Source organism: Hemiscyllium ocellatum, chromosome 20 (genome assembly GCF_020745735.1).
Source record: "Hemiscyllium ocellatum isolate sHemOce1 chromosome 20, sHemOce1.pat.X.cur, whole genome shotgun sequence".
Classification (NCBI taxonomy): Eukaryota; Metazoa; Chordata; class Chondrichthyes; order Orectolobiformes; family Hemiscylliidae; genus Hemiscyllium; species Hemiscyllium ocellatum.
Window position 1 is genome coordinate 4,351,398 of NC_083420.1, and position 23,683 is coordinate 4,375,080.

The 23,683-nt window shown below is 44.3% G+C and overlaps 1 protein-coding gene across 3 annotated transcripts in view; it reads left to right on the forward strand.

Moving 5' to 3' along the window:
* LOC132825314 (myosin-11-like) overlaps positions 1-23,683 on the forward strand; it is a 189,621-nt gene that overhangs the window by 147,895 nt on the left and 18,043 nt on the right. For all 3 annotated transcript variants that reach the window (XM_060840427.1, XM_060840428.1, XM_060840426.1), the window contains exons 23-35: positions 1,418-1,555; positions 3,986-4,109; positions 6,101-6,272; positions 9,204-9,416; positions 9,862-10,006; positions 11,402-11,608; positions 12,576-12,680; positions 15,927-16,079; positions 18,106-18,354; positions 19,182-19,394; positions 20,066-20,278; positions 22,744-22,905; positions 23,316-23,444. In XM_060840427.1, coding sequence (XP_060696410.1) covers positions 1,418-1,555; positions 3,986-4,109; positions 6,101-6,272; positions 9,204-9,416; positions 9,862-10,006; positions 11,402-11,608; positions 12,576-12,680; positions 15,927-16,079; positions 18,106-18,354; positions 19,182-19,394; positions 20,066-20,278; positions 22,744-22,905; positions 23,316-23,444 — 2,223 coding nt within the window. The remainder of the gene's footprint in view (positions 1-1,417; positions 1,556-3,985; positions 4,110-6,100; positions 6,273-9,203; positions 9,417-9,861; positions 10,007-11,401; positions 11,609-12,575; positions 12,681-15,926; positions 16,080-18,105; positions 18,355-19,181; positions 19,395-20,065; positions 20,279-22,743; positions 22,906-23,315; positions 23,445-23,683) is intronic.

The following is a 23,683-nucleotide window of genomic DNA, read 5'->3' on the forward strand; positions in this document are numbered from 1 at the left end:
GAGTCGTAGAGATGTACAGCACGGAAACAGACCCTTCGTCCAACCCGTCCATGCCGAACAGATATCCCAACCTAATCTTGTCCCGTTTGCCAGCACTTGGCCCATATCCCTCCAAACCCTTCCTATTCATATACCCATCCTGGTGCCTCTTAAATGTTGTAATTGTACCAGCCTCCACCACATCCTCTGGCAGCTCATTCTATACACAGACCACCCTCTGGGTGAAAAGGTTGCCCCTTAGGTCTCTTTTATATCTTTCCCCTCTCACCCTAAACCTATTCTCAGTGGCAGAGTACCAAAGACCCACAATCCTCGAAGAGAATAAATTCCTTTTTATCTCCGTCTTAAATTGGCTTCCCTTTATTCTGAGACTGTGCCCTCTGGTCTTAGCCTCTCTCCATGACGGGAAATATCCTCTCAGCATTGACCCTGTCAAGCCCCTAAAGAATCCGATATGTTTCAATGGGATCACCTCCCATTCTTCTAAACTCTAGTGAGTAGAGTCCCAACCTGCTTCGCCTTTGCTCGTAAGATAATCCCTCCGTACTGGAGATCTTGGGGCTGAAGGGATCAAAGGATATGGAGAGAAAGCAGGAACAGGGGACTGAATTGGATGATCAGCCATGATCAGATTGAATGGCAGAGCAGGCTCGAAGGGCCGAATGGCCTAGTCCTCCTCCTATTGTCTCTGTTTCCGTGTTTCTGTTCTCCAAAGTTATGACATCAAATAACATGCTGCTGCCCGTGTGGAGCAGAATGTACCCATTGCCCTGTAAGAGGGGGCAGGCAATGGCCTGGTGGTATTATCGCTGCACTGTTAATCCAGAGGCCCAGGTAATGCTTTAGGCAGCTGGGCTCAAATCCCGCCGTGGCCAATGGTGGAATTGGAATTGAATAAAAGAAAATCTGAAAATCAGACTCTAATGAGTTGATTGTTAGAAAAACCCATCTGGTTCACTAATGGCCTTTAGGAAAGGACCTTACCTGGTCTGGCCTACATGTGACTCGTGATCCACAGCAATGTGGTTGACAATGTGGGATGGGTAATACATGCCGGCCTAGCCAGTGATGCCCTGTGAATAAAGAAAAGGAAAACTGCCATTGTCCTCTGCCCCTTCATCCTCCTTCATGGGAACCTCCCAGTCATTGTTGGTTTTGTAGCTGTTTGGTCAACAAGTGATGTCGGTGCCATTGGTCATTGATGTGTTCACTTTGACCAAAGAACAATTTGCTAATTCCGGTGCAATTACCCTAGAGCTCCACCTCTAGACATAACAAGGCCTGATCAAAGTGACAGCAGCTGATCCTGTAGATTACTAATAAACATCTCTTGACATTGCAGTACACTTTGCACCTTAGCCCCACTGGCAATTATTCTTATGCAAAGACCTTTCCCTGAGTGCGTTTTTCCTTCAAGGATCTGGAGGAACAGCTGGATGAGGAGGAAGCTGCCCGGCAGAAGCTGCAGCTGGAGAAAGTGACCCTGGAAGCCAAGCTGAAGAAGATGGATGACGATATCATTATCCTGGAGGACCAGAACATCAAATTTGCAAAGGTCAGTTTGATCTAACTCCACAGAGGCCGAAATCCTGACACCAAGACCCATGTTATTTACACTCAGAGAGGCCTTGACACTGATCCAGCTCCCTCAGAGTCAGCTCCAGAGTGAACACTCATATTTCTTTTTTTTCTTTTTATATATTTTTTCTTTTTTTTCCCCACACTCCCACCTAACTGCGGTAGTGCTTATGTTTTCCCCAGCACCCATGGTGTGTGTGTGCAGGTGTGAGACACAGTGAGAGATACAAGGTGTACAATTTCCACCACCAGGAAGAAAGGAAACACCCGAGTGGCCAGTGACAAGCAGTGCCCTTCACATCAAAGGGCAATGCTTCCCCCGGTTATATATATATTTTTTTCTCTTTTCTTTAGTGAACAGAACTTCTAGCATTCCTGTTTTTTTTTCTCTTACCCCCACACTACCATCTAACTGCGGTTGTGCTTACCTTTTTCCCCAGCACCCATGTTGTGCAGGTGTGAGACACAGTGAGAGACACAAGGTGCACGAATCTTTATTCAATTTCCACCACCAGGAAGATAGGAAAACACCCGGGTGGCCAGTGACAAGCACTCCTATTTCTCTTTTTTCCTGGTTTTTATCTCCTGGTGATTTTTTTCTTTTTTTTTCTTTCTTAATGCTGTGTGATCAACACTCCTGTTCTTTTTTTTTCTCTTTTTTAAACCCCCCACACTCCCGCCTAACTGCGGTAGTGCTTATTTTTTCCCCAGCACCCATGGTGTGTGTGTGTGTGTAGTTGTGAGACACAGTGAGAGACACAAAGTGCACAAATCTTTATTTAATTTCCAACACCAGGAAGATAGGAAAACATCCGAGTGGCCTGTGACAAGCAGCACCCTTCACATCAAAGGGCAATGCTGCACTCCTATTTCTTTTTTTTCTTTTAACTTTATTTTTCAATTTTTTTCTTGAATTGTTTTTTTTTATTTTTTTTCCTTTTTACTTTTTTTTTCAATTTTTTTTCTTGAATTGTTTTTTTCTATTTTTTTTTAACCCCCACACTACCGCCTAACTGCGGTAGTGCTTATTATTTTTAACCCTAGCACCCATGGTGTGTGTGCGCAGGTGTGAGACACAGTGAGAGATAAGGTGTACAAATCTTTATTCAATTTCCACCACCAGGAAAAGTAGGAAAACACCCGAGTGGCCTGTGACAAGCAGCGCCCTTCACATCAAAGGGCAATGCTGCACTCCTATTTCTTTTTTATCTTCTTAACCCTCACACTACCGCCTAACTGCGGTAGTGCTTATTATTTTTAACCCCAGCACCCATGGTGTGTGTGCGCAGGTGTGAGACACAGTGAGAGACAAGGTGTACAAATCTTTATTCAATTTCCACCACCAGGAAACGTAGGAAAACACCCGAGTGGCCTGTGACAAGCAGCGCCCTTCACATCAAAGGGCAATGCTGCACTCCTATTTCTATCTGTCAGGCAGGGCTCCCTGATTGGGCCAGGTTAACCGTCCCAATCAGGGAACTCAGATTCTATGAGAACCACCTGGCTAACCACCCATTACAATCACTACAAGTGTCTCACCAGAGCATTTCTGCAGAATCTTTATGTCATTGCATCAGCCCCCAAAGTCCAACCACCAGAAATCTGATGGAATTGGGTGAAACACTCATTTTACACCTGGTCTGGTTTTAACCTTCACTAAAGTCAACAACCAACAAAATTGGACCAAGTGTAAAGCCAATATTCTACTCAATTGGTTTCCCTCCTGATGAGTTATGTTATAAATCTTATTTAACTGGATCTGAATGAGGTATTGTACAGAGTCATAGAGATGTGCAGCACGCAAACAGACCCTTCGGTCCAACTGGTCCATGCTGACCAGATATCCTAAATCAATCTAGGCCCATTTGTCAGCACCCAGCCCATATCCCTCCAAACCCTTCCTATTCATATGCCCATCCAAATGCCTTTTAAATGTTGTATTTGTACCAGCCTTCACCACTTCCTCTGGCAGCTCATTCCATACACACACCACCCTCTGCATGAAAAGGTTGCCCCTTAGGTCCCTTTTAAATCTTTCCCCTCTCACCCTAAACCTATGCCCTCTAGTTCTGGACTCCCCCACTCAGGAAAAAGACTTTGTCAATAATGACAGCGACAAATTACAGAGCTCTTCCATTCTCAATCAGAGTCACCATGTATTCTGTGTATTCAGTTAGGATAGAGAACCCTTAAAGGGTGAGAGGGGATGTCAGGAGAGTTGGATTTAACGAAAGTGATTGTTTGTTCAGAAGGCTTGTGCTGAGTTGAGCAGCCAATCACCCATCCCAGGGCATGCGGACATCCTGCAGTTAGACTCTCTGTTGAACACTACCATGTGCGCAGACTGGGAGAAAAACATTTATGTCACTGTGGATTTAATGCTATCACAATTCTGTGCCTGTAACAGGAGAAGAAAATTCTAGAAGAGAGAATAGCTGACTTTACCACCAATCTTGCAGAGGAGGAAGAAAAGGCAAAGAACCTGACAAAACTGAAGAATAAACATGAATCTATGATTTCAGAACTGGAAGGTAAATGATGTTTGTTTACTTACCATCATGGGTAATTTTACTGGAATATTATGAACCATTCATTGAGGTGAAATGCTGCTTTCATACACAGACAGGAGGAGGACATTGTGCTCCTGGGGTCTGGAGCACTGTTTCATTCATTTATGCAAGATCTGCATCTCCAGGTCACTTATCTCTGCCCTCTCCTCCCCCTATTCCCCCTTTACTCCAGGTCCATGGATGGGTGTAGAAATAAAAATCCATCCATCTCAGTATCGAGTATCCAAAACCACCTGGGAGAGAGAATTCCAAAGTTCCACTATCCTGTGTGTTATAGTGTTGCTCCTCAATGGTCTCGTGATCTTTTAAGATTACGCCCAGCCTCTCTGTGTCCACCTTACCAAATCCATTCTATGATTTTTTTTGGTACTGTGGAATTGCACAAATAAATTACTGAAATGGGCTGCTTTTAGAAAGTAGCAGTTTTAAGATCAGTCTTTAGGGGTACAAGTGTTGCAACTGACTGAATCTTTTAGCCATATTGAGTTGAACTCTTGCTAGTTCATGACCACACAATAATTAACCTGAGGTCAAGCAAATCTCTTTGACATATTCATGCCCAAGGTCAGATGTATAAAATGATGAGGGGCATAGATAGGCTGAATGCATATAGCCTTTTTCCCAGGAAGAGAATTGAAGACTAGAGGGCACATGTTTCAGGTGCGAGGGGAAGGATTTCAGAAGGAGCTGAGTGGCAACGTCTTCACACAGACAGGGGTGTGTATGTGGAATGGGCTGCCAGTGAAAGTGCTTGAGGCAGGAACAACAGCAACATTTAAAAATCATTGGGACAGGTACATGGATGGGGAGGGTTTAGAGGGATATGGACCAAATGTGGGCAACTGGAACTAGCTGAGTGGGAACCATGGTCAGCATGGACCAGTTTGGGCCGAAGGGCCTGTTTCCATGCTGTATTACTCTATGACTCAATGTGGCCCTCCTTGTTTCTGTATTCAGTATCCACTGTGTATAAAATTTCAAAACGTACTTATCTCTCTCCACCATAACTCTCAATTTTGATCCCAGGAACACCACTTGCTATATCATGGAGTGCTCGCCAGTTAGACAGGTATAACATTTTAAATTGGACCATAGTCACAGTGCAGGGGACCCTCTTTGAGCCATTAGGGTGTAGCTAGTTATCAGGGTACACAAACCCCATTTCACAAATGGACTTTGCTCTGTCAACAACCTGGTTATACCAAGCTTTACCATCAGTGCCTCCTAGTGGTTGATTTAATATTGCTGTAGATGTTTTCCAACCTGTTCAGAGAAGTTATTAACACCCTCTGGAGTAGGTGGAACTTGAACTTAGGCCTCCTGGCTCAGAGATATGAGCACCACTGTGTCACAAGGGCCCCTTTTAACGTGAGCTTATTGATCTTAGCTGATTGTGGATTTATAAAACACAATTTGTTCACATTCCTATGTGACAAAAGATTGACATTTTCAGTCTAGTATCAATTCAGTCTTGTTCATGATGCCACAGTTCAGGATTACAATGAGTCATAGAATTATAAGGTACACAGGCCATTTGGCCCATCAAATCTGTATGACCAAAGCTTCAGTAAATTGACACTAGTCCCATTTTCCCGCACAAGGTCCATAGCCTTAAATGTTAGTCCCTGCTTCTTAAGATGTGGAGGTACCAGTGTTGGACTGGGGTAGACAAACTCAGAAGTCACATGACAACAGGTTATAATCCTACAGGTTTATTTGAAATCTCAAGCTAGCGGAGTGCTAGCCTGGTGTCATGTGACATCAGACTTGCTTGTTGACACTTAACATCCAGATGTTTGAGAAGCCTCTCCACTCCTAAAGTCCTTTTGGATTGGACATTACTAGAATTCTTAAGGTTTGACTTGTGATGAAACCATCAGCAACAGCATGCTTTTGAATAAAGAGGGTTTAACTACTCATGAGGTTGTAATGAGATCCCGTGTGTATTGCAGTACGGCTCAAGAAGGAAGAGAAGACCAGACAAGAGCTGGAGAAACTGAAGAGGAAGTTAGAGGGAGAGGGTGCGGATCTCCACGACCAACTCGCAGAACTTCAACAGCAAATCGCTGAACTTAAGATGCAACTTGCCAAGAAAGAGGAAGAGTTACAGGCATCAATGAGCAGGTAGTGCCAAGACGAACCGATTCAGCCACTTGTCTGTTTGTTTCAGTGTGTGAATTGTAGTTCTTTTGTAGAAAACAATATCATCAAATGATAATAACTCTCTTTCTTGCCATTACATTTGTTATTACAGCTTTTATTTCACAACTGGAAGTGTATTATGACCAGAGGGCAGAATTAAGCAATAATTTGATGACATTAAATACAGCTTTTATTCTGTTTATTATACAATAATTATTCTTTAAGATAAAGTGAGTTGTTTTGACTGTAAAATATCATTTAACACAGTTATGTTTAAGTCAGAGTTTAAAATATCAAATTAATGAACAGTTAAAATCATCAATCCGTAGAAACCACTAAAAGGTTACAGCAGGGCAGGAGTCCACTCAGCCCATTTTATTGGTGCCATCTGAATAAACTGGTCACCTATTCTCATCCGATGTACCACACCCAGTCCATACTCCTACAGGTTACACTGCGTCCGGTGTAAGGTTTGCTGGTTACATTAAGCTGATCTCCACTTGCTGACTGAGGGTTCTTGTTAACTAACTATCCTGAGTAATATTGAGCTGGGATTATTTGTAAAAGAATATGGAATTGTAAAGGCCAGTGAAATGAGAAGTGTCCATAGAAATTGGAGCTGTTTGGCTGGTATCTACATTAATCCTGTTTCCCTCTCCCTCCCTATCCCCTTAGAAATTTTCCTCCTGGGTAATCTAATTCCTTCTAAAAACATCATGATTCACTTGGTGTCAGAACCACCTGGCAGCGTGCCCACAATTTGCATGAGAAAATGTCTTCTATATTTATAAAGCTTGGTTACTTGTAAATGAAAATAACTTTCTTGATGCTCCCATACTCTGTCACAAACTTCCACATTTCAATTAAATCTTCTCAGAGCTACCTTTGCTTAAGAGTTTGCAACTTTCGTTTTCCAAGTTTTATGATATAACTGTACTGTCTTATAACGATAAAGGCAAAACACTGCAGATGCTGGAAATCCGACATAAACAGAGAATGCTGGAGAAACTCAGGTCAGGTAGCATAGAGTTATCAAGTAATACAGGGCAGAAACAGGCCCTTTGGTCCAACCAGTCCATGCTGAACGTAATCCCAAATTAAACTTATCCCACTTGCCTACCTCACGTCCATATCCCTTTCCTAGACATATACTTATTTCAATGTTTTTTAAACATGGTAACCGTACCCACATCCACCATTTTCTCTGGAAATTCATTCCACACACGAACCACTCTCTGCGTAAACAAATTGCCCCTCATGCCTTTTTTAAAATCCTTCTCCACTCACCTGAAATCCCCCACCCTAGGTAAAAGGTACCGACCATTCACCTTATCTATATCCCTCATGGTTTTATAAAACCTCTGTAAGGTCATCTCTCAATCTCCTATACTCCTGTGAAAAAAGTCCCAGCCTATCCAGCCTTTTCTTATAACTCATACCTTTCATCCACGGCAACACCCTGGAAAATCTCTTCTGAACCCTCCCCATCTTAAAAATATCCTTCCTAAAACAGGCAGACCAGAACGGGACACAGCATCTGTGGGGAGAGGAGCAGAGTTCATGTTTTGAGGCTGATGTGACTGAGCTTCTGCACTTAGCCCTTCCAAAGGCTGGGGGATCTTCCTGTAACTTTTTCATGTCCCTGGTACCAACGTGGCTAAAACATTGCTCAATAATTAATCAATAATTAATCTGAGGCCAAGCCAATCCCTTGGACATATCGTGTGACCCTTCTTATTTTTATGTTCAGTATCTATTGTGTATAAAATTTAAAACTCTATTTATCTCTCTCCACCATAACTCTCAATGTTGATCCCGGGGGAATCCACCTCAATATGAAACTGTAACAATTAATTTGAGTGTTTCTGATTAAAAAAAGAAACATTGTGTTGAAGCTTTCTGCCTTGCATCATCAGGACAATCAGCAAGAATACCAAAACTTAGGGGAAAGCAACATTTTTAGACTGCTTGAGAGGAGAGTACTAATTGGTCGACCCTCTCTTCTCATGCAGTATAAATGTTGTTTCCCCTTTATTTGGTATTCTTGCAAATTGTCCTGATGAATGTAAGATGGAAAGTTTCAACAAGATCTACACGAGCCAAATGGTGAGTTAACTTGCTCTTCCACCCACTCTCTGCTTGTGTCTGCCATTCACTTTTAACCCTTATTCTGTAGGGTTTAACTTAACCTTGCAAGCAAGTCATTTAAGTAGTACTTTATCAGATGGCTTTTGGAAATTCATACACAATAGATCCACAGTACGTATTTTATTTTAAAACTATAATTAATTATTTAAATGATAAAGTGAACATTATTGACCTCAGTGTCAGGCTGATGATGTGCATGCATATAGCTTTGTTCTGCTAATCAAGATTAACCTGGCGGGGGGGAACTCAGCCTCTGTCTCTACAGAGAGCTCGAGCAGCGGACTTCAGTATGACACTGACAGTCCACAAGCTGACTGCATTAATTGTATCAGTGTGGAACCGAGCATCAAAGTGTATAGGAGTTGCTCAGCTTCTCTCCTGAATGTAGGTAAGCGTGGGTTTGTGACTAGCAGGATTGTATGAGAAGAGCCAGAGAGTTTATACAGTTCCACTTAGTTGTGCTGACCAAGGATTCCAGGGAGCCACAGACAATTCTTGGCAATGCAAGATATTTTCAGGGATGTTATGACATCCCTCTGGAGCAGATGAGGCTTGAACCCAGGTCACCTAGGCCTAGAGGGAGGGACACTACTACTGTGCCACACGAGCCCTAATTCCTGACAGTGCAAGTACAACCTTTGCTGATCACTAAATGCAGCCTTTACATAACGTCAGTTGTGGTGAAAATGTATAAGCTTCACAGCAACTTTCCAAAGTCCATTGTCCCGTCAGATAAATGATTGATAAAGCTCTGCTTTCATGTAGGCTGGATGAGGAAATCGCACTAAAGAATAATGCTCTGAAGAAAATCCGAGAGTTGGAAGCCTTTATTTCAGACCTTCAGGAAGATCTGGACTCGGAGAAGTCAGCTCGGAACAAAGCAGAGAAACAGAAAAGGGATCTGGGCGAAGAGCTGGAAGCCCTGAAGACAGAGCTTGAAGATACTTTGGACAGCACTGCAACACAGCAAGAGTTAAGGTATAATGCATATTTTATTTATAAATGAAAGGCAAAATATTAATAAATGTGAACACTTTTAAAACAACAGAATGATAAGTTTAATTTCTGTTAATGGGAAAGCATTCCACAAAACAATCTCTAGTCCTTAAAACCTGTAAATGCTTAGACGCAAAGATTTTATAAGTTTCATGGAAGAATAGGGTTGTGATAAAATACATTGCTGCATGATTCAGGGCAGCAGAGAGGTCAGGTCTGTTTGCAATGCAACATCAATGCAATCTTATGAGGTTCCTAAGAATTTGTATTGAAGAATCTGTACCGATGTACCTTGTATCTAAGATGACGTGGTATGTGGTGACTTGTAAATTTTTCACTGTACTCATTTGAGCGCATGTGACTAATTCATTAATTCAGGATCACGTATTGGGGGTGAAATAGATTCTTTCTTATTTCTCTGGGGCAGAGCCAAGAGAGAACATGAGGTTTCGGAAATGAAACGTGCTCTGGAGGAAGAGACAAGATCACATGAGGCTCAGATTCATGAAATGCGACAGAAACATGGTCAAGCAATAGAAGAAGTAACAGAGCAACTGGAACAAGCAAAACGGGTACTTGAGGAATGAAGGCAGAAAGCCAGCTGCACTGAGCTTGAACACAGTCCAATCTAATTTAATGTTAATGGAACAGTAATCAAGAGACCCAGGCAATATACCAAAAGCTCTTAACTGTCCTCTGGTCAACTGGGAATGAGTAATAAATACCGGTCCAGCCAGCAACACCCACATCCCTTAGAGTCATAGAGATGTACAGCACTCAAACAGACCCTTCGGTCCAACCCGTCCATGCCGACCAGATATCCCAACCCAATCTGTTCCCACCTGCCAGCACCCGGCCCATATCCCTCCAAACCCTTCCTATTCATATACCCATCCAAATGCCTCTTAAATGTTGCAATTGTACCAGCCTCCACCACTTCTTCTGGCAGCTCATTCCATACACGTACCACCCTCTGTGTGAAAAGTTGGCCCTTAGGTCTCTTTTATATCTTTCCTCTTTCATCCTAAACCTATGCCCTCTTGTTCTGGACTCCCCCACCCCAGGGGAACGTCCCTGTCTATTTATCCTATCTATGCCCCTCATAATTTTGTAAACCTCTATAAGGTCACCTCTCAGCCTCCGATGCTCCAGGGAAAACAGCCCCAGTCTATTCAGCCTCTCCCTATAGCTCAAACCTTCGAACCCTGGCAACATCCTTGTAAATTAAGTTTTTTAAAAAATTTGGATTTGAATCCCACCTTTGCAGCTGGTGGAGATTAATTTTAATTAATTTAGAGGAAAAAAGTAAACGCTGGGCTGAGTGATGGTGAAATTACCTTCAAGAACCCATCTGGTTCACTAATATCCTTTAGGGAGGGGAAATCCGCCATTCTTACCTGTAATCCCAGATCCACGGCAATACGACAGACTCTTACCTGCCCCCTGCAGGGTACTCAGCAATTAGGAGGGGCAGTAAATGCTATATTTGACCTCATTGTGTGTACAAATAAATATGCATAACTTTGGAAACTACCTTCTAATAGTTCATAAATTATTATGTTTAATAGTATCTTAAGTATCAATGATAAAGACATGGCAGAGTATTATAGAATCATAGAACAACACACAAGCAGTCTGTGAAGTCACACTGACCTTCCAGAGAGCACCCCAACTAAACCCACCTCAGCACCTCCCCTGGCTAATCCACTTAACCTGCACATCTTTGAACTGTAAGAGGAAACCCACACAGACACGGGGAGAATGTGCAAACTCTACACAGACAGTCACCCAAGGCAGGAATCAATCCCAGGTCCCTGGCGCTGTGAGGCAGCAGTGCTAACCACTGAGCCACCATCTCACCCTGCTATAACCTTCTAGAAAAAGAAGTAAAGGTGAGAGTTGCCTTAAATTTCAAGAGTCTTTGTTGAATAAATTTTTCTTAACTGAACACGGTTTACCTTCTGCAGGCAAGGGCGAACCTTGAGAAAAACAAGCAGACTCTGGAAAAAGAGAACAATGAGCTTTCAAATGAGGTGCGGTCTCTGTCCACAGCGAAAGCTGAAATCGAGCACAAGAAGAAGAAGCTGGAGGGTCAAGTGCAGGAGTTCCAGGTGAAGGTGGCAGATGGAGAGCGTGCTCGGGCTGAACTCAACGAGAAAGTACACAAGCTGCAGGTCAGTGTCAGCTTCCTTACATCGGCTGGGTGCTCATGTCCATTACTAATGATGTTAAACGGAATATTTTTCTGGCAAGTCATAGGAAAGGTGGTGGTGAAACGGTCGTGTCATTAACCTAGTAATCCAGGACGCCAGCTTAATGTCCTTGGGTACCATGGCTTCAAATCCCACCATGATAGATGGTGACATTTAAAAAGCCAGTATATTGGTAATCATGGTAATGCTTCTTAAAAGCTCATTCCTGGGACATGAGTATCAGTGGCTGGGCCCAGTGCTCGTTGCCCCTTGAGAAGGTGGGGGTGAGCTGCCTTCTTGGACCAGTGCACTCCATGTGCTGTAGGTCAACCCACCATGCCCTTAAGGAGGGAGTTCCAGGATTCTGACCCAGTGACAGTGAAGGAACAGTGATATATTTCCAAGTCAGGATGGTGAGTGGCTTGGAGGGGAACTTGCAGGGGGTGGTGTTCCCATGTATCTGCTGATTGTTATAAAATCTATGTCCTTTAACGAAAAGCAATCTGTCATCCTTTCCTGGTCTGGTGAGAGTCCAGATCAGTAGCAAAATGGTTGACCCCTCACTGCCCTCTGATCAATTCAGGATGGACTATAAACACCAACCAAACCAGCAATGCCCACATCCCAAGAATGAATTAAATAACCCCCTCAAACCACCTAACTGTACCCATCGGGCACCTGGAGAACAACACAAGATGTAGCCTTTTGGCAGTGGGACTCAGAAGGGAACCGGGTTTCCCAAACAGCACAAGGATAACCTTTAACCATGATTCACTCCCCAACAACCCTTCCCCCACCCGGAGCGGTCTCACATATTGAATGGATACCTGAGGCACACTGGCAGGTAAGAATCAGTTCCTTTTGTGAAATGTGAGAATAAAATCTGATAAAAATTAAAAATAAACCACACCATTAATGATTTTTTTCTGGCTTTATTCCTTTCCTTTAGAATGAGCTTGACAATGTTACCACCATCCTAAACGATGCTGAGGGCAAGTCAATTAAACTTGCGAAGGATGTGTCGAGTCTTGGTTCCCAGCTTCAGGACACACAGGTGGGTGTGTTTCTTACAAACTGCAAAAGGTTAGATAGATGATTGTTTAAAGAAACGTAATGTGTTTCCATTCTCCCCGTAAAACTTGCAACTGAATATGATAAAGAGCCTGACAAACCTGTTAGAATTCTTTGAAGAGGTAACAAGTAGGTTAGAGCAAGGAAACCCAGTGGATGTGGTCTATCTAGATTTTCAAAAGGCCTTTGATAAGGTGCCTCTCGGGAGGCTGCTGAGTAAGGTCAGGGCCCATTGGTGTTTGAGGTGAGCTAATGGCATGGATTGAGGATTGGCTGTCTGACAGAAGGCAGAGAGTTGGGATAAAAGGTTCTTTTTCGGAATGGCAGCCGGTGACGAGCGGTGTCCCGCAGGGTTCAGTGTTGGGGCCGCAGCTGTTCACGTTATATATTAATGATCTGGATGAAGGGACTGGGGGCATTCTAGCGAAGTTTGCCGATGATACGAAGTTAGGTGGACAGGCAGGTAGTACTGAGGAAGTGGGGAGGCTGTAGAAAGATTTAGACAGTTTGGGAGAGTGGTCCAGGAAATTGCTGATGAAATTCAATGTGAGCAAATGCAAGGTCTTGCACTTCAGAAAAAAAATACAGGGACGGACTATTTTCTAAACGGTGAGAAAATTCCGAAAGCCAAAGTACAAAGGGATCTGGGAGTGCTAGTCCAGGATTCTGTGAAGGTTAAGGAAGCAAAGGTAATGTTGTCATTTATCTCAAGGGGGTTGGAATGTAAAAGCAGAGATGTGTTACTGAGACTTTATAAAGCTCTGGTTAGGCCCATTTGGAGTACTGTGTCCACTGTTGGGCCCTACACCTCAGGAAGGACACACTGGCACTGGTGCGTGTCCAGCGGAGATTCACACGGATGATCCCTGGAATGGTAGGCCTAACATAAGATGAACGGCTGAGGATCCTGGGATTGTATTCATTGGAGTTAAGGGGAGATCTAATAGAAACTTACAAGATAATGCATAGCTTAGAAAGGGTGGATGCTGGGAATTTGTTTCCATTAGCTGGGGAGACTAGGACCCGTGGGCAAAGCCTTAGAATTAGAGGGGGTCTAAATTGAGGAGACATGAGGAAATGAGGAGACATTTCTTCAGCCAGAGAGTGGTGGGCCTGTGGAATTCATTACCACGGTGTGCTGTGGAGGCCGGGACGTTAAATGTCTTCAAAGCAGAGATTGATAAATTCTTGATCTCGCAAGGAATTATGGGATACGGGGAGAGTGCGGATAAGTGGCATTGAAATGCCATCAGAGCTGAAAATGTGTTGCTGGAAAAGCGCAGCAGGTCAGGCAGCATCCAAGGAACAGGAGATTCGACGTTTCGGGCATAAGCCCTTCTTCGGGAATCCTGAAGAAGGGCTTATGCCCGAAACGTCGAAGATTCCTGAAGAAGGGCTTATGCCCGAAACGTCGAATCTCCTGTTCCTTGGATGCTGCCTAACCTGCTGCGCTTTTCCAGCAACATATTTTCGGCTCTGATCTCCAGCATCTGCAGTCCTCACTTTCTCCTTGAAATGCCATCAGCCATGAATGAACGGTGGAGTGGAATTGACGGACTTGACTTACTTCCACTCCTATGTATTATGGCTTTATGATTATTGTTGCATAAGGCAATGGATATGAAAGGGTTAAACTGGGCTAAGATGGTATACATACACACGCACACACTCTCTTTCTTTCTCTCACACACACGCACACGCATGCACGCACTCACATATACACACACACACACACGCACTCTGTCTCACACACACACACACACACACACGAATGCACATACACTCATGCAGACACTCACACACACACACTCTTTCACACTCACCCACACACACACTCACGCACACACTCACACACACACACTCCCTCACCAGTTTGGGTCCCAGCCTGTTTCAGGGAGTCCCTCATGGTTGGAGTTGGAGACAGTCATCTCCCTGACTCTGCCTGTTACCATCAGTAGTTGTAACCTATCCAGGGTTCCTAAATCTGCTCGGGCTCCATGAGTTTGGGTTCAGGACAGACTGGTCAAGGAAAAGACAAACTTAAGAGCTGTCTTCAGGCTTAGGGCTTATAACATGGTAAGACAAAATATAGCAATACAGAGTATTCAGGGATAGGCCAGATTCTAATCTTACTGTTACATTATCGACCGACTTTGTCTTAAGCGAACTGGTCTACTCCACATTTGTCTGCACGTTCACATTCACATGGCTTGACTTGCCTGGCTCTCCATGTGTTCCCTTTAACTCCGCCCATATTGTGCTATTTATGCCCAGTGAGGAGCAGCTCTGTGACATCGTTGCAATGTTGCTCCAGGGCCCTAAAGCCCACACTAAGATGCAACAAACCATACCTTGTTACCCCAAGATAACAGCCTCTTCTGCTGAGGCCCGGTCAAGGTTCAACCCTCACGACTAGTGACTGGAAAGCCCCCAAAGTGGCATAAAATGAAAGACTAAGACCATAAGGCAAGGAGCAGAAATTAGACCATTCAGCCCATTGAGTCTGCTCCACCATTCAATCATGATTGATAAGTTTCTTGACCCCATTCTCCCACTTTCTCCCCATAACCCTTGATCCCCTTGATACTTAAGAACCTATCTACCTCAGTCTTAAATATACCCAATGACCTGTCCTCCACAGCCTTCTGTGGCAATGAATTCCACAAATTCCCCACTCTCTGGCTGAAGAAGTGTCTCCTTATCACCATTATAAAAGGCCTTCCCTTTACTCGACCAATGGAAACATCTTCCCAACCCAGGCAATACAGTATTCTGTAAGTTTCAATTAGACTCCCCCCTCATCCTTCTAAACTCCATCGAGTATAGACCCAGAGTTCTCAAACGTTCCTCATATGTTAAACTCTGCATTCCTGGGACCATTCTCGAGAACCACCTCTGGACCCGCTCTGAGTAATAGTGACACAGCCCGCTCCAACCATAAGTGGTTGGTACCCAGGCCTTATCATCATGGTTATAACAATTATCAAATTATTTCTTCATTCTCACTATATAAATGCTTCAATCATTACAAACAATTCTCAGCCTCATTTGACTGTTTTATTTCACAATTTTAAACTCAAAACAGTTTCTTCTGAATGTTTTTGGACATTTACTGAGCATGTGCAGTTGATGTCTTCATGTAAAGGTCGAATTGACTTTATTCTCTGGTCAGTTTACACCGACAATTTGTCAAAAAAAAACAACTGGCATTCCTGTTTTTTTTCTGCAGGAACTACTCCAGGAAGAGACTCGTCAAAAATTGAACTTGTCCACCCGGCTGCGTCAGTTAGAGGACGACAAGAACAATCTCCAGGAACAGTTGGATGAAGAGAGTGAAGCCAAGAGGAATCTGGAGCGTCAGATATCCACTCTGACTGGTCAGGTAAACCCAGCGATGGTCGGTTCTGTTCTCTTGCAACCCCATGTTGTAGAAAATCACAACACAGCAGCACCATTTAAACCAAGGGGACTGGAATCGTGTTATAACCAATACACGCTTTAAACGCTCGCACCATAGAAATAGTGTCCCCCAATTTGTCAATCACTATTTAATGAAACACACATTATAGCAGAACAAATGTACTAACAGATCCCAGTTAATTCAACTTTCAACCCAGACAACTCTGTACATGGTCTGAAATCCTTTCCTGATGAAGGGCTCTGGCCCGAAACGTCGAATTTCCTGTTCCTTGGATGCTGCCTAACCTGCTGTGCTTTAACCAGCAACACATTTTCAGCCTGAAATCCAAATTCCCAATTGCAGAATGCTACTTAGTTTCTTTATAGACTTCTGGACTCAAACTGTTTCTTTAATTGCTTTGATTAAAATAACACATTTAATTGATATAACAATGCAATGACACTTTCAGTAGATGTTCCAAGATAGGAGATATTACTATTTGAGATAAAACTGAACTATTCCAAGTGGATGAGATCTAAACCCAAGACCCTCCCACCCACCTCCTCTAACTTTACTAAGAGTCTGTAAACTCGGTAAGTTTTCAGGTTTTCTCTTTTATTTTTCTCTTCCTTGTTTAGTCCTGTGTGGGCTTTCAGATTAGCAAGGTATGGCTGATAGGCCAGTTGCATGGTCCTCCTGCAGAATGTGGCAGGTAAGAGACACTTCACATGTCTCTGCACCCAACTCCAGCTCCTCGAAAACCAAGTTAGGGAACTGAAGCTGGAACTGGATGAACTGCGAATCATCCTGAAGGCTGAGGGAGAAATTAAGAGGATGTACAAGGAGGTGGTCACTCCTCAGGATAAGGACAGCTGGGTTACAGTCGGGGAGGAAAGAGAACCAACAGATAGGGCAGGGATCCCCTGTGGCCGTTCCCCTCAGCAATAAGTAGACCATTTTGGATACTGCTGGTGGGGACGGCCTACCAGGGGGAAGCCATAGTTGTCAGGTCTCTGGCACTGAGCCTGGCACTGAGGCTCAGAAGGGAATGAGGGAGAATAGAAAAGCGCTAATGGTAGGGGACTCAATAGTTAGACGGATTGACCAGAGGAAGGTATAGAGGGGATGTCAGAGGTAGGTTCTTTACGCAGAGAGTTGTGAATGCATGGAATGCGTTGCCAGCTGTAGTGGTGGAAGCAGAGTCATTTAAGCGACTGCTGGATATGCACATGGATAGCAATTAATTGAGGTATGTGTTTAGGTTAGGAATAATCCTCGGCACATCGTGGGCCAAAGGGCCTGTTCTGTGCTGTACTTTTCTATGTTGTATGTTCCAAGTTCTACTTCCTAGCTTTGTAATCAGTATTGACGGTGGCATAGTGGTGACGTCACTGGATGGGGGACTGAGTTCAAATCCCATTATGTTGCAACATAAATTAATAAAAGCCTGGAATTAAAGGTCAGCTCATGAAGCTATTCAGAAAAGTCCCACTGGGTCACTTATTACCCTTTAGGAAAGGAAATCTCCATGGGATTGCAGACCTATTGAAAATGGGAGTTGGTCCTTCGAGCCTGTCCCACCATTCAAGATGATCATGGCTGATCATCCTGCGTTCACCCCCATACCAGTAGATCATAAGAAATTTACCTAACTCCTCCTTGAAAATTTAAGTTGACTCTTAACTGCCCTCTGAACAACCACAGAATTCAAGGGGTAATTACAAATGGGCAATAAACTCGGGCCTTACCTGTGACGCTCAGACCCCACATAAGAATAAAGAAAAAAAATGTTCAGTCCAGGGATAACACTTGCTAAAGCAGGTTAACCCTTTAGCTGCTGTGAGTGCGATCTTCCTGTTCATGAAGTGGCGACCACATTTGTTTGCTTCCTGGCAGCAGAAATAATTCATTGGTATGGAAGCACTTTGGAACGTGCCAAGTATCTAAGCCAGCGTTATGTAAATGCCAAAGTGCCCTTTATTGCTTCAACATTGATTTCCTCACACAGCTGTCAGACGCTAAGAAGAAGTTGAACGAAGATGCGTCTGCCCTGGATGGGCTTGAAGAAGGGAAGAAGAAACTTCAGCGGGAAATCGAAGCGATTACCCAGAACTTTGAGGAAAAGGCAGCAGCCTATGACAAACTGGAGAAGACCAAGAACCGGCTGCAGCAGGAACTTGATGATCTCTTGGTGGACCTGGACAATCAGCGGCAACTCGTTTCCAACTTAGAGAAGAAACAGAAGAAGTTTGATCAGGTGAGCGATTTCTGCAGAACAGGGCACTTTTTCTTTGCCACTTTCCAGATAAGGAGAAATCTTGCTTTAACTTGGCGAACATTTCCAAAAAGCCAACACAGTAAAATATAAATGGAGTGAGGCTGGGTAGCCAACCAAGCCACCTGTGATTCTAATAATTGCAAAATACCTATGGCTCACCATTGATCTTTGTCAACGTTAAGTTTGATGAAATCACAGACCTCTTATGGAGCAGAAGAAGGGAGTTTGACCCATCATGCCTGCATTGGTTCTGTCCCATCGAGCCAATCCTCTGTCCTTCTCCCATATCCCAACACACCATTTCTATCCAAATAGCCATCCAATGCCCCTCTTGACATTCTCAAAGGAACCTGCCTCCCCCACCTTTCCATGCTCCAACTACTCACTGGGTGAAAAGGTTTTTCTCACATCACCCTTGCCTCATTTGTACATCACTTTGTAGCCAGGCCCTCTCATTTCTGTTTCTTTTATGAACTTCTCCCTTTCAATTCGGTCCAGCCACATTCATAATTTTGAAAATCTCCTCTCAGTTTCTTTTCTCTGAGGATAGCAGCCCCAACCTTTCCAATCTCTCCTCATTGTTGAAGCCTCTCAATACTGGAACCGTTCTTGTAGATCACTTTCTGCTCTCTCTCCAATGGATCCTCATCTTTCCTATCATGTGCCGCCCACAAACTGCTCACAATGAGGTTAACATTCATCACACCTGTGTAGAATACTCCAACACTGGATTACCCGGCAGTTGTTGGTAAGGTAGGATTTTCATCAAGCCCAGTTCTGACAATGTGCTATCTTCATTCTGTCAGATGCTAGCGGAAGAGAAGAATATTTCCGCTCGGTACGCAGATGAAAGGGACAGGGCAGAGGCTGATGCTCGGGAAAAGGAGACAAAGGCCCTGGCTTTGACCCGAGCCTTGGATGAGGCTTTACAATGCAAAGAGGACCTAGAGAGAGTCAACAAGCAGCTACGGGCTGAGATGGAAGATATCATGAGCTCAAAGGATGATGTTGGAAAGAATGTAAGTAAACCGATACACAAGTGCGATGTGGAATTCAATATGGGCTGAAGACAATGGGGAAGAGGGAGAACATCCAAATAGAGACACTTTCTAAAAAGCTAACCACTTAGAAAAATTGGGATGTTTAGATTATTGATCAGCTGCTGATCCCATTACTCAAAGTTCAGCTTCTGTTTCACTGGGAGGGAATGACCAAATGAATCTTTGATGTTTGGACCCAGTGCTGCCGCTCAGTCCCTGTGTTGACAGACATTGCATCCTCCTGCCCTAACAGTATCTGTCTGTTCTCAGAAAGACTCAGATGGACAGGGTTGGCAGTTCCTGTCCCCTGACTGACCTTGACCCACCACAAAAAGTGCTCATGCTCCAAACCTCTCCATGGCAACACAAGGGTTAAGGGTCAAGGAAGAGGCTGGAATTTCCATCCAAAATCCATCTTACAAAAGCATGCAAATATTTTCCCCATTTCTGAGTACATTGTGGGGTTAAAAATAAGGGTTAGCAGAAAAGAGGTGTGTGAGAGATTGTGATTTGAAATAGTTCAAAGCAGCGTGGTGCTGTTTTCTTAGAACCTTATATGAGAGATGGAGGGGTCATTCAGAGAGTAACCTTCCTTTGTCTTCATGCTGTTCATTCCATGAATTATTTTTGCTGCACCTTGTGAACTGAAGGTCCACGACCTGGAGAAATCGAAACGTGCCTTGGATCAGCAAGTGGAGGAGATGAAGACCCAGTTGGAAGAACTTGAAGATGAGCTCCAGGCGACAGAGGATGCCAAGTTGCGGCTGGAAGTGAATCTGCAGGCCCTAAAAACACAGTTTGAACGTGAACTACAGGCCAGAGACGAGCAAAATGAGGAAAAGAGGAGGCAGCTGGTCAAACAGGTACACTCATATATGCTTCAAAGAAGGGTCAATTGGCCCAAAACATTAACTCTGCTTCTCTCTCCATAGATGCTGCCAAACCTGATGAGTTTCTCCAATTATTTCTGTTTTTGTTTCATAATAACCGATCAGTTCCATGAGAACCCACACATTCAACACTGATATTTAAGTCCGTTCTGACAATCCAGGGCAATACAGCTTAATGTATGGGCACTGCTACAGTCAGTGGAGTCAGGAAAACAGAGTCCAAAAGAGTTTTTTCAGCCACCTCACTCCGCTAGTAAAACAGTGCCCGATCATTTCAGGGACACTGATTACAACATGAGCCATTGCTATGCAAAATGCTGAGCATTGTTGTTAGCGGCTGTCAAATGAAATAAAACTCATGTGTAGCACCAGTGCTGAGAGGGGGAAAGCAGATGTTCGGTGGCACTTTGACCCGGCAGCAAACTGAGGAAAAAAACAAATTAAACTAAACAGAGATAAAAGGAATCATGAGGAAGAGGAAACTGGAAATAACAGCCCCATAAAGGGGCATTAAGGAGCAGAAACCCATCGCCATCTTGACCTCTCCCAAATAAGGGCAGGGTGAGAGGGGGAAGGACATCTTTCCAGTCCAGGGGCCAGTTGAGTGACCAATTGAGTCCAATAAGTGACCAATTGAAGGCTTCATTCCACCATTGTTTATATGTAGCCAGCAGTGGGCAGAGCTGTTGGTAAACTGCCTGGTGGGAGAGGGGATAATTCCCACCCCTGCCCTCACCTTTTACAATCACACCCTCTCCCAGGGTGGCGGGGGGGGGGGGGGGGGGGGGGGGGGGGGGGGAGGGGGGAGGTCTCCTTGGTTGAGGATGAAATGATCTCTGGACCCACCAATTGCTTCCCCCCACACCCAGGTTGGTGGGGAGGGGCTTCAGAAACAATCTTCATCCTTTAGCTCACACACCACACCCCCTCCCAAACCACCACTCCCACCAACCTGCAGTACTGGCACTGGCCATTGCTCCTGATGGTGCTGTCGAGGAATATGGTGGGATTTGAATTAATAAAAGTCCCTGTACATAGGCTGCTGTGGCACAGTGGTAGTCTCCCTTCCTCTGAGCCAGGAGGCCTGGGTTCATATTCTACCTGCTCCAGAGGTGTGTCATATCATCTCTGTAACAGGTTGAATAAAAGTAAATGCAACCAATCAAAAACATTCTGCACCTGCTGCTAAAACACTGGTCCCTGTGCATCGGCAGAGTCTAAAACCCATCGGATTCACCAATATCGGAAGGCAGGGGGGAGATCATCTGGCCTATAAGTGACTCCAGACACATTATACTATGGTGACCCTCTGAAAGGACCTAGAGTGCAATTAATGATGGGCCGTAAATGCAGACCTTGCCTGTGACTTTGACATCCTGGGAAAGAATACCGGATGGCTCAGTGGTTAGCACTGCTGCCTCACAGTGCCATGGACCCGAGTTTGATCCCACCCTCGGGTGACTATCTGTGTGGAGTTTGTACATTCTCCCCGTGTCTGTGTGGGTTTCCTCCCACAAGCTAAAGATGTGCAGTTTAAGTGAATTGGCCGTGGGAAATTTAATGTTAATTGTTGATGTCTCTCTGCACCTCCTTGGTAGCTGTATCCTGCACTCTGTTCTGTTACCCTGATGCACTTTGAGAGTGTGGCATGTCAGACAGCAGTTTCCACTACACCCTTGTATATGTGACAGTAATAAATCAAATCAAAATAGCTCCACAGTATGCAGGGATATTCTCATATCGATGGACTGAATGTTCTCTTTCTGCACAATGAGGATTCTATAATTTTTCTAAAAAGTCGCAATAAATAGAGATAGGTGCACTTCTTGAACTATGATGTGGAGGTTCTGGTGTTGGACTGGGGTGAACAAAGTTAAAAAACTCACACCAGGTTATAGTGAAACAGGTTTATTTGGAAGCACTAGCTCTGTAGCTAGCTGATGAAGGAGCAGTGCTCCTTGAACTGTACCACTTCAGCTCAATGATGTTATAGCAGTTACCTTTCCTGGTGTGCAGGTAAATGTAGGTGACGAACAGGCCAGCATGGGGTGCATTGGTAATGTCCCTACTCCTAGACCAGGAGGTCCATGTTCAAATCCCACCTGCTCCCAAGGTGTGTAGTGAGCAGGCTGATTAGAACAATGCTTAAGTGCTTTTTTAGTGTCGAAAAGTGTGGTGCTGGAAAAGCACAGCAGGTCAGGCAGCATTCAAGGAGCAGGAGAATTGACATTTCAGCATAAGCCCTTCATCATTCCTGATGCTGCCTGACCTGCTGTGTTTTTCCAGCACCACACTTTTCGACACTGCCTCTCCAGCGTCTGCAGCCCTCACTTTTCCCTCAGTTTTTCTTCAAATGCCTCCCATTGGAGGGTTAGCTCTGACGGCAGTAAGCGATGAGAAGTGTTGACGTCACCACATTGAGCTTTGTTTACTCGTAGGTCCATGAGCTTGAGAGTGAACTGGAAGATGAACGTAAACAGCGCACGGTAGCAGCAGCAGCAAAGAAGAAGCTGGAGATTGATCTCAGTGACCTTGAGGGCCAAGTCGAAGTGGCCATCAAAGGCCGTGAGGATGCCATCAAACAACTGAAGAAACTCCAGGTGGGTTAGTCTCGTCGGTGCAAAATAGAGCGGTACAATTAAGGCCAAGATACAAGGTTAGGGGAATTGGCCAAGCTAAATTGTCCATAGTTAGGTGTATTAGTCAGGGGTAAATATAGAGTAATAGGGGAATGGGTTTGGATGGGTTAGTCTTTGCAGAGTTGGTGTGGACTTTTTGGGCCGAATGGCCTGTTTCCACACTGTAGGGGTTCTACAATCATAAGCAGCGAAATCTTCACTCATCAAAATGAATCAAACAACATTGTCCACCCTCCCCACGATTAAACACTGGAGAAAATATTCCAATATTATTCAGATCCTAAAGGGGAATTGTCCATGTTTGTCTGTTTGAAGGGAAGGGGCAGATTAATGGGGTTCAGGATTCATTCACGAATTCCTGTCTCGTCTAGGCTCAGATGAAGGATTATCAGCGGGAACTCGAAGATGCTCGGAATTCCCGGGAAGAGGTCCTGGCCCAGGCTAAAGAAAACGAGAAAAAAGCCAAAAACCTGGAGGCTGACCTGTTGCAAGTCCAGGAGGTAAACCATTGGGAAGCAGGGAGCTGACATTGTGTACGTTATATCCCAGAGTAAGGAGAAGTTGTCAGAGCAAGAGAGGGGGAGGCCTGTGTATCCCAGGTTTGGTGTGTGGACATGATAGTGAGCTGTACTGTGATGACAAATGCTGAGAAACTTCTCATCCTTTTATCAAATTTAAGGTCCTTATCCTAACGGCTGAAATCTAAGCTGGTTATTATGTGCTCCCAAGGGCTGAGTTT